General features: G+C 50.4%; 1 protein-coding gene across 4 annotated transcripts in view; it reads left to right on the forward strand.

The window, feature by feature from the left end:
- Positions 1 to 13,539, forward strand: part of Ttc13 (tetratricopeptide repeat domain 13) — a 63,305-nt gene extending 49,766 nt beyond the window's left edge. For 3 of the 4 annotated variants that reach the window (XM_069998159.1, XM_069998160.1, XM_069998162.1), the window contains 9 exons: positions 433 to 525; positions 2,659 to 2,742; positions 3,590 to 3,674; positions 7,077 to 7,186; positions 8,936 to 9,071; positions 9,814 to 9,893; positions 11,099 to 11,177; positions 11,344 to 11,423; positions 12,697 to 13,539. In XM_069998159.1, coding sequence (XP_069854260.1) covers positions 433 to 525; positions 2,659 to 2,742; positions 3,590 to 3,674; positions 7,077 to 7,186; positions 8,936 to 9,071; positions 9,814 to 9,893; positions 11,099 to 11,177; positions 11,344 to 11,423; positions 12,697 to 12,811 — 862 coding nt within the window. In that variant the 3' untranslated portion in view covers positions 12,812 to 13,539. The remainder of the gene's footprint in view (positions 1 to 432; positions 526 to 2,658; positions 2,743 to 3,589; positions 3,675 to 7,076; positions 7,187 to 8,935; positions 9,072 to 9,813; positions 9,894 to 11,098; positions 11,178 to 11,343; positions 11,424 to 12,696) is intronic. The other variant, XM_069998161.1, reaches the window with a different exon arrangement.
- Positions 13,540 to 15,228: the final 1,689 nt, after the last annotated feature.

The following is a 15,228-nucleotide window of genomic DNA, read 5'->3' on the forward strand; positions in this document are numbered from 1 at the left end:
AGTGGCGGGTGTGTTGTTTTGTTGGCTGCTGTGGTTCAGAGGAAGTAGACTAGAGTTCTTCTTGCCGTGACACCCCCACCCCCGCCCCCAGCACAGCTCTCCAGGCTGGCCTGCACTAGAAATCCAGACTGACTTCCTACCTGGTGGAGCCACAATGTCTGTGTACAGTGTGCGGGCTCATAGACTATTAAAAAAACAACCCCAGCGCCTTAAGTTTGCTAGGCAGGTGCTCCACCAATTGAGCCACCCCCCTGTTCCTTTTTGCTCTCTTGATCTTTCAGGTAAAATCTTGCAGTTTGGCCTGGGGCTGCAGTCCTCGTCCCCAGCTTCTGCAGTGGACTCCTCACCTTTGCAGAGACTTGCCCACAGTTTTAAGTGCTGAACAGTTCTGGGCTTGGCTAGGTCTCAGACTTGACAAGCTGTGTTTTGCAGGATTGCTGACCCAGACCAGCCTGTGCTGTGGCTGGATCAGATGCCAGCGCGGAGTCTCAGTCGAGGCTTTAACAATCACATCAACCTAATCAGGTATGAACCTTTTGTGATTCTTTCCTGTCTTCACAGGAGTGTGTTCTGAGGTGGTTGTGACTGGCAGCGTAGCTTAGCTCTGCCCACAGGGCCCACTGCTTGTCCTCCCAGCCTAGCTCAGACAGAGCACAGCAGACTTCAAAGAGAACCTGATGCAGGGTGAGTGAGGATGGAATTTACCTAGGGTGCCAGTTCTCACAGGGTCCTGAAATAGCTTAGGAACTTACTGATGGAGTGCAGTGTGCTTACATTATCCTGCTGAATCTGTTGTGTTGGGAGCCCCCTTCCCCCCAATACATGAGCCGGTCCTCAGGAGAGCTAATGCTTTGCTCAGAAGTTCTGCAGGTTGGACACCTGGCCTAATGCTTGCCCCGTCCCCTGTCCATGAGCTTACCGCCCTCCAAACAAGTGGTGCATATGCACAGGAGAATATCAGCCTCAGGGAGACTCGGGTGACAGGCCTGTGCCTGTTTTTTGTTGTTGTTGTTTGTTTGTTTTTGTTTTTTTGTCAGTCGTGGGGCTTGAACTCTGGGCCTGGGCACTGTCCTTGAGCTCTTCAGTTCAAGGTGAGCCCTCTACCACTTCAGCCACAGTGCCACTTCTGGTTTTCTGGTGGTTGGTTAATTAGAGATAAGAGTCTCACAGACTTTCCTGCCAGGGCTGGCTTTGAACTGTGATCCTCGGATCTCAGCTTCCTGAGTAGCTAGGATTACAGGTGTGAGCCACTGGTGCCCCAACTCTGAGTGGATTTTAAGTATAATTTTGAAATATGGTGTCACATCTAAAATGTATCCAATTCCAGAAACCTGAATCAAGAAAACATTCTCATGTAACAGTGACATTTAGATTGAAATTTGAATGGGAATATCATTTCTATGTTTTTTTTTAAATTTCTAGGAAAAAAAAATATTTTCTCCCTTGAACTTGCATTTTCCTGTTTCTCATGGAATGATCTGTAGTCACTAGTGGTAACTAAGGGCTGCTGTCTGGTCAGATGCTTGCTATGCTTCTGGGTGGTAAGGTAGTAGCTATGTGGTAAAAGCTACAGGCCCTGACCCCAGGGAGCTCCTGGGGAGGTAGAGGCAGCTAGCACGTAGAGTTCTAAGTGCAAGGTGAACACCCAAAGGAGCACACAGAAGGACACACAGAAAGGGGTGGCTGGTCCTTGTTCAGGGAATTCCTGGGCAGACAAAGGATGGACCCATGGGTAAATTCTACATAGCCAGAACACTGTGACTAGCTCAGTATGGCTGGTGGCAATTGTGGGAGTATCTGGAATGTGGCCAAAGACAGGCAGAAGCCAAAGCACGCTGTGCCCAGAGACATTGTCTGTAGGCAGTAGTGAGCAGGACAGTAGGGTGGACAGATTTGTGTTTGGAGGCTCATAGGTGGCAGATGGAAGGAGCGTGTGTTGAGGGCTGGCAGCCTCGGCCCGTGTGGCAGGGAGTCGGCCAGGAAAAGATGGGTTCAGAAGGGAGGGGCGGGGCAGAAGCTCTGGCGGCAATCAAGACGTGAGGGGCCGGTGATGTCTGAGGACCGTCCAGCCTAGGGAAGGTGGTATCCAAGGTCAGTCCAGTGCCTAGTCTAGGTTTGTTACCAGGGGCTAGATAGGGCCAGGACAAAAATAAAGTGTTTGTTTGAGGTGGAGCTGGAAGGATTGATGGGAGAGGCAGGTGTCCATGCTACGGTGTGGAGGCTGGAGGCCTGTCTAGAGGCTGGGAGCCAGTAGGCATCCTGGGAACAGTTGCCCATTCCCTATGTGTCTGCTGCTGCTGGACTTGAGGGTCTGGAGGCAGTCTGAAGGTGAGCTGTGAGGGGCACTCAACACTTAGAGTGGGCAGCAGGAAGGCAGAGGGCACGAGGAAGCCAGGAGACCGCACTCGGAGTGCCCATGGCTGGGCACTCAGCAGACGCAGGGAGACTTGTAAGCTCTGGAGGGTTTCCTTTCTGTGTAAATGAAATGTTGCCTTGAACATATTTCTTTATGAAACAGTTGCTTTTGGGTTTTGCTGTTGTTCAGCTCTGTTTTCTGGTTTGTTGGGACAGTCTTTCTGTCCAGCCATAACTGGCCTTCCTGCCTCAGCCTCCTACAGACGTCTGCACCCAGCTTATCTCATTGTTTTTGCTTTACAGGGGTCAGGTGATTAACATGAGGTATCTGGAATATTTCGAGAAAATACTCCACTTTATTAAAGATAGAATTCTTGTTTATCATGGGTAAGCCTACAGTTTTGTACCTCACAGTAGTGAGTAGATTCGTACCTATTGTCTTTATTTGTGAAAGTGGGAAACAGCCACTGACAAAACAAGCGAGGCCAGATGTTCACATACTCATCCAGCCCCATTCCCTCCCGACCCCCCTTCTCACCAGCCACAGGACTCCCTGGCCCACAGAGGGCCACTGGCCTGATGGCTGAGCCATTTCTGGTCTCCTTTCCAGCCTGTCGCTTACCTGTTAGGGAGTTCAGCTCTGAAATGTGATGGTCAGTGGCAGGTACTTCCATTTGAGCACCTTTGACTTGTCCTTGCTGAGCTGGAATGTGAGGAGACACCAGTGCCCGCTGTCCATCCATGCTGCTTCTCCCTGCCCCTCTTCTGGGTGGACCACCTCTTCCTTAATTCTCGGGTTCAGCCACCTCACAGTTTAGAACCTTAGTTATGGCTGTTCAAACAGTTGTCCTTTGGTGTTTACCCGGGACTCTGGGACTCCAGCAGATGGCAGAATACCTAGGTGTTCAGGCTTCTCCCATGAAGTGGCACTGTGTGCACAGAAGCTCTGCATGTCCCCTTGGCTCTTCAGGACCTCTCTTGGTGCCCCGTGGCACTGACCACGTCAGTGTGGTGTAAATCATGGTTTTCTTTGTTGTCAGGGAATGGTGGTGAGAAGTCTGGATCCATTCTGTAGACATGGTTTTTGTCTGTTTGTGATGTGGGTGGAGTCTGAGGAAAAAGCGCCTCCTGTATTGAGGACAATTTATGTAAACTAAAGCTGAGGGCATGGCCAGTTAATCACATTTCTGGGTTAACCTGTTACCTTCTCTCATCTCTTCCCTCTCTCTTATAGCGCTAACAACCCCAAGGGGTTGCTAGAAGTTAGAGAAGCTCTGGAGAAGGTTCACAAGGTAGAAGACCTTCTTCCCATTATGAAAGTAAGTTTCTTACTAAAAAAAAAAGAATTCATAGGGGCTGGGAAGGTGGCTCAGTGGTAGAGCGCTTGCCTTGCATGCATAAGGCCCTAGGTTCGATTCCTTAGCACCACATAAGCAAAAAGAAAAAAGCCGGAAGTGGAGCTGTGGCTCAAGTGGTAGAGCGCTAGCCTTTAGCTGAAGAGCTGAGGGATAGCACCCAGGCCCAGAGTTCAGGCCCCACGACTGGAACCAAAAAAAAAAAAAAAGAACTCATAATTATGAAATGCATGTTTATTAAGCTATGTGTTTTGAACTTCACGAAGCCTAGTATATGAAATTGCTCACACACAATCCAGGTGATAGTCAAAACAAAATGGAATACTGGCATCAGACTCAGCTGAACTGGGCTTCTGGCCATGGTCATGACTCACTGGCCTCTGTCTGTGCCCACTGCAAGCCTAAGCTGGACACAGGACACTGGACACATACTGGCTTCTGAGAGCAGCTTTTGCTGTGGAGCTGGGCAGAGTCTACAAAGAGGAGGTGTGCGGGACGGGCAGGCCCCGAGGCTAGGGATGTGGTCCTTGTTGGCTGAGTGCCTAGCACTGAAGGCTGGCAGGCTCAGCAGAATGGCTGCGTATTGCCAAGTGGGGTGGCAGGTCAGCTGGGCTGGGAGATGGAGCCTGTAGCATTGCCAGGTGAGCAGGTCCTGTGAGCTCTAGGCGTTCTACACGTTCAGTGTCAGGCATAGGGGGACCTGTAGGGGGGGAGATCCACAGGCCGGGGTGTGGGGAGGTCTGCAGGTGGGGTTCACATCTTGTCCTCAGTAGACATAGACTTACATCAGGCCAAAAGTGGCCTTGGCCTCATCCCTTTGAAGGAAGGCATGATGATCCATCCTTTAGTTACTAAAGAGGTGAATGCCAACACCGGGCACCTGTGGCTCACGCCTGTCATCCTAGCTGCTCAGGAGGCTGAGAGCCAAGGATTGTGGTTCAAAGCCAGCCCAGGCAGGAAAGTCCATGAGATTCTTATCTCCAGCTAACCACCAGAAAACTAGAAGTGGCACTGTGGCTCAAGTGGTAGAGCGCTTGCCTTGAGCTGAAGAGCTGAGGGACAGCACCCAGGCCCAGATTTCAAGCCTCATGACTGACAAAAAAAGAAGGAGAAGGAGAAGAGAAGGACAAGAAGGAGGGAGGAGGAGGAGGAGGAGGAGGGAGAAGAGGAGTACTTAAGTGGTGAACGCATTCTCCTTTAAGCGGCTTTGTGAGTGGCGCCCCTGCCCTCTGTGAAGGACACCAGAAGGGGCTGCACTTGGCGTTAGTGCCTTGAGCTTGGAATCGAGCTTCCAGAACTAGGAAAGAATACATTTCTGCTCTTTATAAATTACCCAGTCTGCTCTGGGTACAGCAATACAAAATAGTCTCAGGCAGTGAAGAAATAGGGCTGACACAGAAACATAAAACCAGTTACCAGGAATAGACATGGAGGTGTCTGCTGTTGGAATTCATGCTTTTTATAAAGTCCTGGTCTATTTCATAAATGTCTTCAAGGCCTTAAAACATGACACACTAGTGGAGACTCAGCAGAGCAGAGCTGGAAGGAACTAGAAGAAGCTGCAGAACTGAGGATGGAGTAGTCATCGGCCCCAGCATGCAGGCTTTGCTGCAGTGCTGGTGTAGAGAGGCAGGCCCCACAGACGCTGCATGGAGACCCCATGGCTCCTCCAGGCGTGGGTGGCCGGCGAGACCTGGATGGAGTCTTGGCAGTGTCTGTCCAGAGCAGCCATGGAAGGGTCGAGTCCCAGGCAGTGAGCCAGTCAGCACGGGTGGCGTGTGTGTCGTGGAAAGCGTCGTGGTGGGTGTGGGTGGCGGGTCAGACAGGACAGCAGCTGTTTAGAGCAAGTTTTAGTGGCTGCACCCACCAGTCTGGAGGAAGTGCGCATAGTAATGAGATACAAGTCTGGTTTCATGGTGTGTTCCTTAGCCAAAGAATATAACAAGTCTTACGTGGCATATTTATTATGAACAAATTTTACCTAGTAAAGTACATAGATTATACATACATAGTTATTATATGCTAGATAAAGAAACAAGTTGGTAGCAGTGGGAAAGAATTAATAGCTACAGGTATTCAGAAACAGGACCAAGGATTATAATTTCAAAGCCAATCCAGACAAAGTTGGCAAAACCTTCATTTCACATACAAACATAATAAAAGTGGAAGTTGGGGTGTGTTTCAAAAGATAAGAGTATTTGGCTAGCAAGTGCCCTGGGCTCAGTTCCTAGTGAAAAAAAGAAAAGAAGTTGGGCATACCAGTACTCCTGCTCATGATACTGGCTTCTCAGGATGCTGAGAACTGAGGACCACAGTTCAAAGCCAGCCCAGGCAGGAAAGACTGTGAGACTTATCTCCAACCAACCCCCAATAAAACAGAAGTGAAGCTGTGGCTCAGAGTGGTAGAATGATAGCCTTAAGCACAAAAGCTCAGGGGACAGTGCCTAGACCTGAGTTCAAGCCCCATGTTCTAAAGAAAAAAAAAAAAAAAAAAAAGCTGTGCGCTGGTGGCTCACGCCTGTAATCCTAGCTACTCAGGAGGCTGAGATCTGAGGATCGCGGTTCAAAGCCAGCCCGGGCAGGAGAGACCGTGAGACTCCTATCGCCAATAAAACCACCAGAAAACCGGAAGTGGTGCGGTAGCTCAAGTGGTAGAGCGCTCGCCTTGAGCCGAAGAGCTGAGGGACAGCACCAAGGCCCAGAGTTCAAGCCCCACGACCGACAAAAAAAAAAAAAAGGAGAAAGGAGGAGGAAGGGAAGAGAAAGAGAATTCTCTCAACGGAACTATCAGATTAAAAGCTCGAATATCAGCCAGGTGCAGGTGGCTCACATCTGTCATCCTAGCTACTCAAGAGGTTGAGATCTGAGGATCGCGGTTCAAAGCCAGCCCAGGCAGAAAAGTCTGTTAATCTCCAATTAACCACCAGAAAACCGGAAGTCTCACTGTGGCTCAAGTGGGAGATCACTTGCCTTGAGCTGAAGAACTCAGGGACAGTGCCCAGGCCCAGAGTTCAAGCCCCACGACCAACCAAAAAAAAAAAAGACTCAAATGTCAAAATGCATAGCTCTTAAACCAATGAATTTGTCCAAGATACAATGTGAAAGATAAAAATTTGTAAACTATGAAAAAAGTAGAAAGTTTTAGAAGGAAACAAAAAATTTAAAGTGGAGGAATTAGTCAACAAAATAATAGAGAAGTTGATAGAGCTGACCTGGGTCTGAGGACCGGAGAGGAGACAGCATGGAGCTGTCTCTTGTTTTGTGTAATTTTCACGACTAAAGGAACAACCAGGGTGAAGTCAGCACCACGGGCTGAGCTATAGTTGGTTCATACAAGTAATATGGATTTTTTTTTCCCCTCAAAAGCAGTTTAATACCAAAACAAAGGATGGGTTCACTGTGAACACAAAAGTTCCCAGCCTCAAAGATCAAGGGAAGGACTACGATGGGTTCACGATCACCATCACGGGAGACAAGTATGTGGGCTGCATGAGGGTGAGGGGCAGCTGCCGGGGCTCAGGTGGTGTACTGCCTTTACTTGATCCTGAGATGGGGATGTCGGGATTCCGTGTGCAGTGGCTGTGGTGCCTAGAGGTCCCGACCTCTTCTGTGCTTTGTCTGAGCCTGCTGCCTTCTGGGTAAACAGAGGCCCCAGAGGCTGTTGGCTGTCGTAGGATGACAGCACCTCTGAGGCATTACAAGCGTGGAAAATGTGAGAAACACAAATGACCAAGTTGAGGTAGACGTCGTTTTCTTTAAAAAACAAGTCCCAGGATACACATTGCTTTGTAACCTGCTCTCCCCTACCTTAACATTTTCTTAGAGCATTTTTAGCATTACCTAGTATTCTATTGTATAGTTGTAGAATTTCTACTGCTGATTTGTCATTAACTGTTTAATGCATTTCCTATTGTTTTGCTCACAGATAATACAGTGTGCATTGCTACTCACTACTGTTTCACTTACTCTTAAATCCCTGGGATTCCCTATCCTTGGGGTCTCCATCACACCCGTAGCCTGTGGGACTGGAGGGGGGCGGTGACAGCTGCCATGCTTGTGCGCGCCAGCGCCTCTTCTCCAGCCCCACGTTCTGCACTCCTGCTTTCCCTGCAGTGGCATCTTCCAGTTCCATGTCAAGACTTAAACACGCCATTTGGCAGATGTTGTGGACTGTCCTTGTCTTCAAGGCTCCCATCTCTGCCCACTCGACCGGGCAAAGCCCTTCCCCAATAAACGGGTTCCTGAAAGGAATTCTAAGGCGCGATACTTCGTGTTCAGTTCACTCTCCCACTTCTCACGCATTCAGGGCTGATATCCTCAGGTCAGATGCCGGGGCAGAAATGAGTGTTTCCTTGCACTGGAGCTTCTTCCGGATGCCTGCCCACTTTCCTCCTTGCTCTGGGCCTCGGGCCTGCTGACTGCCCATGTCCCCCTCCCACTGCCTGACATTCCCAGCCCAGGTCCCCTGCCCCTCTGTTCACAACACACACTGGCTCCCAGACACTCCCATGGACTCACACAACATTTCCTACTTTGCCTAGACCTCTTTCCTGCTGGGACCTGGACCACATATCCCTGGTCTCACTGCCCCCTCCGGTGTCTGCCCTTGCTGCCCATCCCATGTGTGAGCCACCTCTGCCCCTTCCTCATGTCTGTACCATGCTGAGCCACTATGTACCCAAGCCTGCTGTCATAATTTGCTTCAACAAAAGCAACTATGATGCTTTTCTGTATAGGCTCTAGGAACCAAGTGTGTTTTGCTAATGGCATTGAATATAAATGCTGATCAGATCAAGTTAGTGACCTTCCTAGAGCATCAGGGGCCATGGTAGCTCTCAGAGTACCACCTTTCACATGCAGCTCCTGCTGCTGACCTCCCTCATAGGCCCCGACTCCCAACTTTGAGTCGGCAGAGAAATGACTGAGAAAGCAGTGAGTGAGCATGGGAGCTTACCTTGCCCTTTGGTTTCTCAGCTCAGTGTGGCTGCTGCCCCCTGTACTGACTTAAGTGCGCACCAGTGGTCAGACCTGCTGTGAACACATGCACGCTGCCTGCTGAGATGGCAGCCGAAGCACATGTGTGGTGGATGCATTCCCAAGAGGCATTAAGTGTGTTAGGAGATGTCTACATACCGATAGACCTCTCCCTCCAGCCCCTTCCCTTCCATGTTGTTTCTCTAGACTGGCTATTAACATGCCTTTGATACTCCTGCTTGTGTTTTCAGAGTTGGCAATATCCTGTTCTCTGTAGAAACTCAAACCACAGAAGAAAGGACACAGTTGTATCATGCTGAAATAGATGCACTTTATAAAGATCTGACAGCCAAAGGAAAAGTATTGATTCTTTCATCAGAATTTGGGGTAGGTTTCATTTGTTCCCCAACACTTTCTACAAATGTCTCATGAGTGTTTTAAATCTCCCATCCCTTAGTTGGGCACTGGTGGCTCACATCTGTAATGCTAGCTACTCAGGAGGCTGAGATCTGAGGATCATGGTTCAAAGCCAGCCTGGACAGGAAAGTCCATCTCCAATTAATCACCAGAAAATCAGACGTGGCGTGCCTCAAGTGGTAGAGTGCTCTCCTTGAGCCGAAGAGCTCAGGACACTACTTAGGCCCAGAGTTCAAGCTCTATGACCAACGCCTTCCCCCCCAAAAAAAAAACCTTGATGAGATGTCTTATGGTTGAAGTCAGATTGAATTGTCTTGTAAATCACTCTTCTAGTATCGTTTTTCCAAAGCAAAAATACAAATTTATGAGGTTTTTTTTTTCCCAAAGCAAAAACCAGATTTATTTTTTTCTTAGAGTTTCTTAAGTCCAGGCTTTGATAAGATGTAAATGAGGAAGTTGGTCCACAGTGAAGATTGCCTGTGACTCTCCTTATTTTTTTCTCTCATTTTCTTCCCTCAGTCCTGGTTGCTTCTTCTAATCTAAGTTGGGCGCTGTCTGTACCCTTTTGTTAGAAAAAGAGCTGTGTCATAGAAGCGAGCGAGCGTGGGAAGAGGCATGCCTCTTCTGCTGAGTGATGCTGTGTCTGTCACCCAGTGGGATGCTGGCTTCTGGCCTAGGCTGTAAGTTCACAAACCTTGTCCTTTTTCTCTAGGAGGCTGATGCTGTCTGCAACTTGATCTTATCGCTAGTTTACTACTTTTATAATTTAACACCTCTCTCTCGAGGATCTAGGTAAGTGATGTCCTGTTGTGAAAATTGCTAAGATTTACCATGTATTTTTTTGGGGGGGCTACGCTTCTTGTTATGAATATCGGTACAAAAGTACACTAAGAGCCAGTGGCTCATTTTGTGATCCTGGCACTAGGAGGGAGAGGCAGACGATGGTGAGCTCCAGGCCAGCCTGGGCTCCATGGTGAGACCCTGTCTACATCCCTCTCTCCCTCTACCCACTAAATTTAGTGAAATAAGACCCTGCTAAAAATGATGTGGAGCCTTGTGCTCTAAAACCCACACCAAGAATGGTACCCTTGCCTGACACCATCAGGAGAGGTAGTAGTCTGACATGGGTGTAGAGGGGCGTGGGGCACTGAGCCCTATGTGTGCCCTTCCCCCCCCCCGCCCCCTCCCCCCCCCCGTCCCCCTTAACCTGAATGGTGGCGCTGTGCGTCTTCACTGTGGATAAATCCTTCTGCAGTGGGTCATGCTGGGGTCAGCTGCTCTGGAGACGGGCTGCATCTGCACCTGTGCAGATGCACATAGGAAATAACAAATGGCGGCCTAGGACCTGTGAGGACCACTGTCAGCCACCTGTGGGCACCATCAGCCCCAGGTTGGGTCCCGGGCCAGTCCCCAGGACAACAACAACAACTAGTAATACTTCTTTTTTCTCAGAAAGATAATGTTGGAGACATTTACTCCACCCCCTCCCCCCCTTTTTCTTGTTTTACCAGTCCTGGGGCTTGAACTCAGGGACTGCGCAATGTCCCTGAGCTTCCTTAAGTTAGTAATTTTTTAATGGTAAAGTAGAAACTATTTAAAAACAAGCTGGACGCCGGTGGCTCACGCCTGTAATCCTAGCTACTCAGGAGGCTTAGATCTGAGGATCATGGTTCAAAGCCAGCCCGGGCAGGAAATCCCGTGAGACTCCTATCTCCAATAAACCACTACAAAACCGGAAGTGGTGCTGTAGCTCAAGTGGTAGAGTGCTCACCTTGAGCTGAAGGGCTGAGGGACAGCGCCCAGGCCCAGAGTTCAAGTCCCATGGCTGACAAAAAAAGAAAGAAAAAGAAAAGAAAATATTTAAAAACAAAACAAAAGTCTTAGATGTAGCTAAACATTTAATGTTAATCCAAAGAGGCCTTCCGTGGAGTTTTGTCTCACAATGATGTCTGGGTGGTGATGAGGGCCAGGGCCGACCGCACATGTTCTATTTGCAGTGTCATCGCCTACTCCGTCATTGTGGGTGCACTGATGGCCAGTGGCAAGGAAGTGGCGGGCAGGATCCCCAAGGGGAAGGTATGTGCTCCCAACAAAGGGCACCTGGCCAGGGTTGTGGGAGACACCAGCAGGAGCAGGAGGGGTCCTGGTGGGGCCACAGGAGGGGCACCATGGGGATGTGTGGCCCGTTCCAGCGGTGGCCTCCTCTCTGTCCTAATCCTGTGGCCGATGCGTGCTCTTTCAGCTTGTTGACTTCGAAGCTATGACAGCACCTGGCTCAGAGGCCTTCAGCAAAATTGCCAAAAGCTGGATGAACTTGAAAAGGTGCGTGCCGGTGGAGGTGGCGATGGGGGTCACTGGGACGGAGGCGCCTCTGACCCATGCCAGGGCACTTACCCGCCGGCGTTCACTGAGGCAGGCCACGCTGCTCATTCAGGGCAAATGTAGCTCTGCTTCCAGATAGGGCCGGCCAAGGGTGAGGCACGGGTGGAAGCACTCTCAACTCTGGGCTCAGGTCCTGTGCGGCAAAGCGAATCCGGATGACCCTGAGCCGCAGCTCCACTCAACAGTGGTGCTTTAATGCAGCCCAGGCAGAGACGATGCATCACCGTAGACACCGTGGCATTGCATGGGGCCACTGCCATGCTGCAGGCCCTCCATTTCCCAGCTCCCGATCCCAGACCCTGAGCTGCAGCTCCACTCACCAGTGGTGCTTTATTGTGGCCTAGGGAGAGATGATGTGTGCATGGTAGACCCTGCAGCATTGCATGGGGTCACTGCCATCCTGCAGGCCTTCCGTTTCCCAGCTCCCAGTCCCAGACCCTGAGCTGCAGCTCCGTTCACCGGTGGCGCTTTATTGCGGCCTAGGCAGAGATGATGGGTGCATGGTAGACACCGAGGCATTGCATGGGGTCACTGCCATCCTGCAGGCCCTCGTTTCCCAGCTCCCGATCCCAGAGCAGGGAAGATGGCATGAGACTGAACTCAATGGAGCAAGTGCAGCCGGGGCAGCATGACCTTGTGCCTGTGTCTAAAGCACCCTCGGTTTTGCCCTTTGTGACCTTCATCCACAGGAGCCACTCTTCTGATTCCATATTGGGTCCCGTGTCTAGAGTTTGTGTCTGATAACAGCTCTCACCCAGTTTACCCCCATGAATTTTTCTTTGGGGTTTCTAGTTTGCATATTCTAGTAGTGCGATCTCAAGGTCAAAATTTGTACTTGGATTTACAGTACTTTTTTCAGTTGAGCACTGCCATTCCCGGTACATGTGGACATGCATCTTGCGGCTCAGGGCTTGTGGTCTGAGGGGAGAGAGGTGAGTGTAGAGAAACGACGCAGGTGGGAACGTGGCACTGTGATGCATGTGCCACCGCAGACACTCACAGGCCCTTTTGTGTTCTTTCCCAAGCCCCAGAGGAGGCTCTGAGCAGCTCAGGCCCCAGGCCACTGCTGGGTGCTGGGCACTGTGCCTGCTGCTTTTCCCATGTTGTCCTGTGGGAGGCAGGCGTGGTGTGTGGCACGGGAATGAATGTAACGTGGGCTGAGCCCCGACTTGGTGAATACTGGTAACGTCCAGACCTTCTCCTTTTCTTTCAGTATCTCACCGTCTTACAAGACTCTCCCCTCCGTGTCAGAGACGTTTCCCACGTTGAGGTCCATCATCGAGGTGCTAAACACAGACTCTGCCCCACGCTGCATCAAGAAACTCTAGTCATGCCGTGGATTTGTACATGAAGGCTCGGGCCTTGCGCTCATTAAGTTATTTTTTAAGACATGGAATTATTAAGAAATTAGGTCCTTTATTACTTTTGATACCAATTTTTGATAGGAATTGAATACTTGAAATCACTTTCCTTACTTCTCCAAACCATAACAGAAATCATGAAAATGGGTTTTGGGGGCAAGCTGCTTGAGCAGGAAGGGAAGTATGTGCGCACTTCCTGTGGCATCCATGAGGCCACGGCGCTGTCCTGACAGTAAAATGTTTACTTCAGAAACCAAAAATTAGTGACTGAGCTGAGCAAAGCCAAGGAACAAGCCAGGAGTGTCTGCCTCCCCGGCTGGCGTTACATGCGCCTTCTGTGGGCGTGGTTTCACCTTGCAATGCCCGCACACAAGCTCTCGGTCTCGAGAACCGCAGATGTCCACAGGCGTTGGTGTGCCTCAGCTCACAGCCAGAACCACGGATTCTGCACACACAGTATTCGCCGTTGTCCTGACACTGAATTACCGAATCATGTGTTTCTCTTCTTTGTTGGAAAAATAAATGTAAACCAAAGTGATTTCTGTAAATCACTGATTTGGGCACTGGGTTATCTATGTTTTTATTTTGTGGGCAAGTTTTGCATTCAGATATAAGAACATTTAAAAAGTTGCTCATTCCTTTTTTTTAGGCAGGGTGAATGGCAGTTCATTAAACTGTTGCCAATTCCAAATATCCTTCGGGCTTGGTTCCATATTTTTGTTAAGCAAACGGCTCACTATGTGCTGCTGTCTGGTTTTCATTAGGCTAATGAGCCACTGGCAAGCTCCAGCCCTGCACTGGGCTGCGTGCGTGCCCTTCGGACTGTTGCTGACCTGGGAACCGAGGCAGCTCGAGCCCTTGCCCCCAGCGCCCTGAGTGCCTCTCTGCAGACGTCTTCTTCCGAGTCCAAGGCTGCTGCTCAGAAAGCGCTAGCATCTTCATTTCCAGTCTCCAGGCAGGGCTGGAGACTCTGGGCCTTGGGGTTCAGCAAGCGGTGGCCATGTGGTGCAGGAACCCCTGACCAGCTCTGCCGGAGCCCAGGCCTGCCCGGCCCTGCCAGCAATGCTATTTCATATACTGCCACGTGACAGCTGTGTGGCTCCCTGCATTCTCCATCCCGGGTGACCACACCAGCCCGCCCGCTGCACGTTGGAGGAGCTTGGGGGACGGCCGAAGCTGAGGATGAGATGGTGAAGCTGGTGGCCTGCTTGTGTTGGGGACTGAATTCAGAGCCTTGATGGGCCAGGCACACGATAGCATTGAGCCACATCCTCAGTCCAAGCCAGAGGCTCCCTGTCCGCTCTGGCCAAGGCACCTAGTCCTTCAGCAGGAGGTCCGCTCCATCCCCAGGCTGGGCTCTGTGTCCGGCCTACAGGAGTGTGCACGGGATGTCTGAGGGGTGAGTGCAAGCAAGCTGAGCGCTGGACAGATTAAACAAAGCAGAAGCCAGTGGTTAAAGTTACCTGTAAGCATCTAACAGCCTGCAGCCCGTCTCCATGAGCCTGCTTAAAGGAAAAACTTAAGTGCTGCTGAACCATGCCTCGGTTTCTCTGGTTTGGTGGTGGACCTGTCTTGCTAGGGCTGCTTCAGGCTATTTTCTCTTCCTCTGTACATGACCTCTCTCTTGCACTCATTCACTTTGGGTCTATTAAAAATATTTTGAAGCCGGGCACCGGTGGCTCACGCCTATAATCCTAGCTACTCAGGAGGCTGAGATCTGAGGATCAAGGTTCAAAGCCAGCCCAGGCAGGAAAGTCTGTGAGACTCTTATCTTCAATAAACCACTGGAAAACTGGAAGTGGCACTGTGGCTCAAGCAGTAGAGCGCTTGCGTTGAACTGAAGAGTGCAGGGACAGTGCCCAAGCCCAGCCAGGCACGCCTGTAATCCTAGCTACTCAGGAGGCTGAGATCTGAGGATCACAGTTCAAAGCCAGCCCAGGCAGGAAACTCTGTGAGAGCTGGGCACCAGTGGCTTATGTCTATAATCCTAGTTACTCAGGAGGCTGAATATTGAGTTTTAGAACCAATCCAAGCTGAAAAATGTCCAGTTAACTAGCAAAAGCCAGATGTGGAGGTGCAGCTCCAGTGGTATAGTACCAGCAAAAAGGCTGAGGGGGAGGGAGAGGCCCGCAGTTAAAAAGAAATAGTAAATATCTGAAACAGAAGTATGGTTGTGGTGCCTTGAGCCTGTGGGTCCAGGTGTAGAGCTGTGGGCTAGGGACAGGTCCACCTGCATGGTCCTCACCGGCACAGCCTGGCTGGGTGCAGGACACAGCCAGCTGGATGACAATGAGCTCATGGGTAAATTTGCTGTTTTCCACGTACTCACTGCTTCTCACTTAACACTGGCACAGACAGGGCAGAGCACCTGGGGAAAGAAGAAA

This window comes from Dipodomys merriami, unplaced genomic scaffold (assembly GCF_024711535.1).
Source record: "Dipodomys merriami isolate MVZ:Mamm:240054 unplaced genomic scaffold, mDipMer1.0.p SCAF_51, whole genome shotgun sequence".
Lineage (NCBI taxonomy): Eukaryota > Metazoa > Chordata > Mammalia > Rodentia > Heteromyidae > Dipodomys > Dipodomys merriami.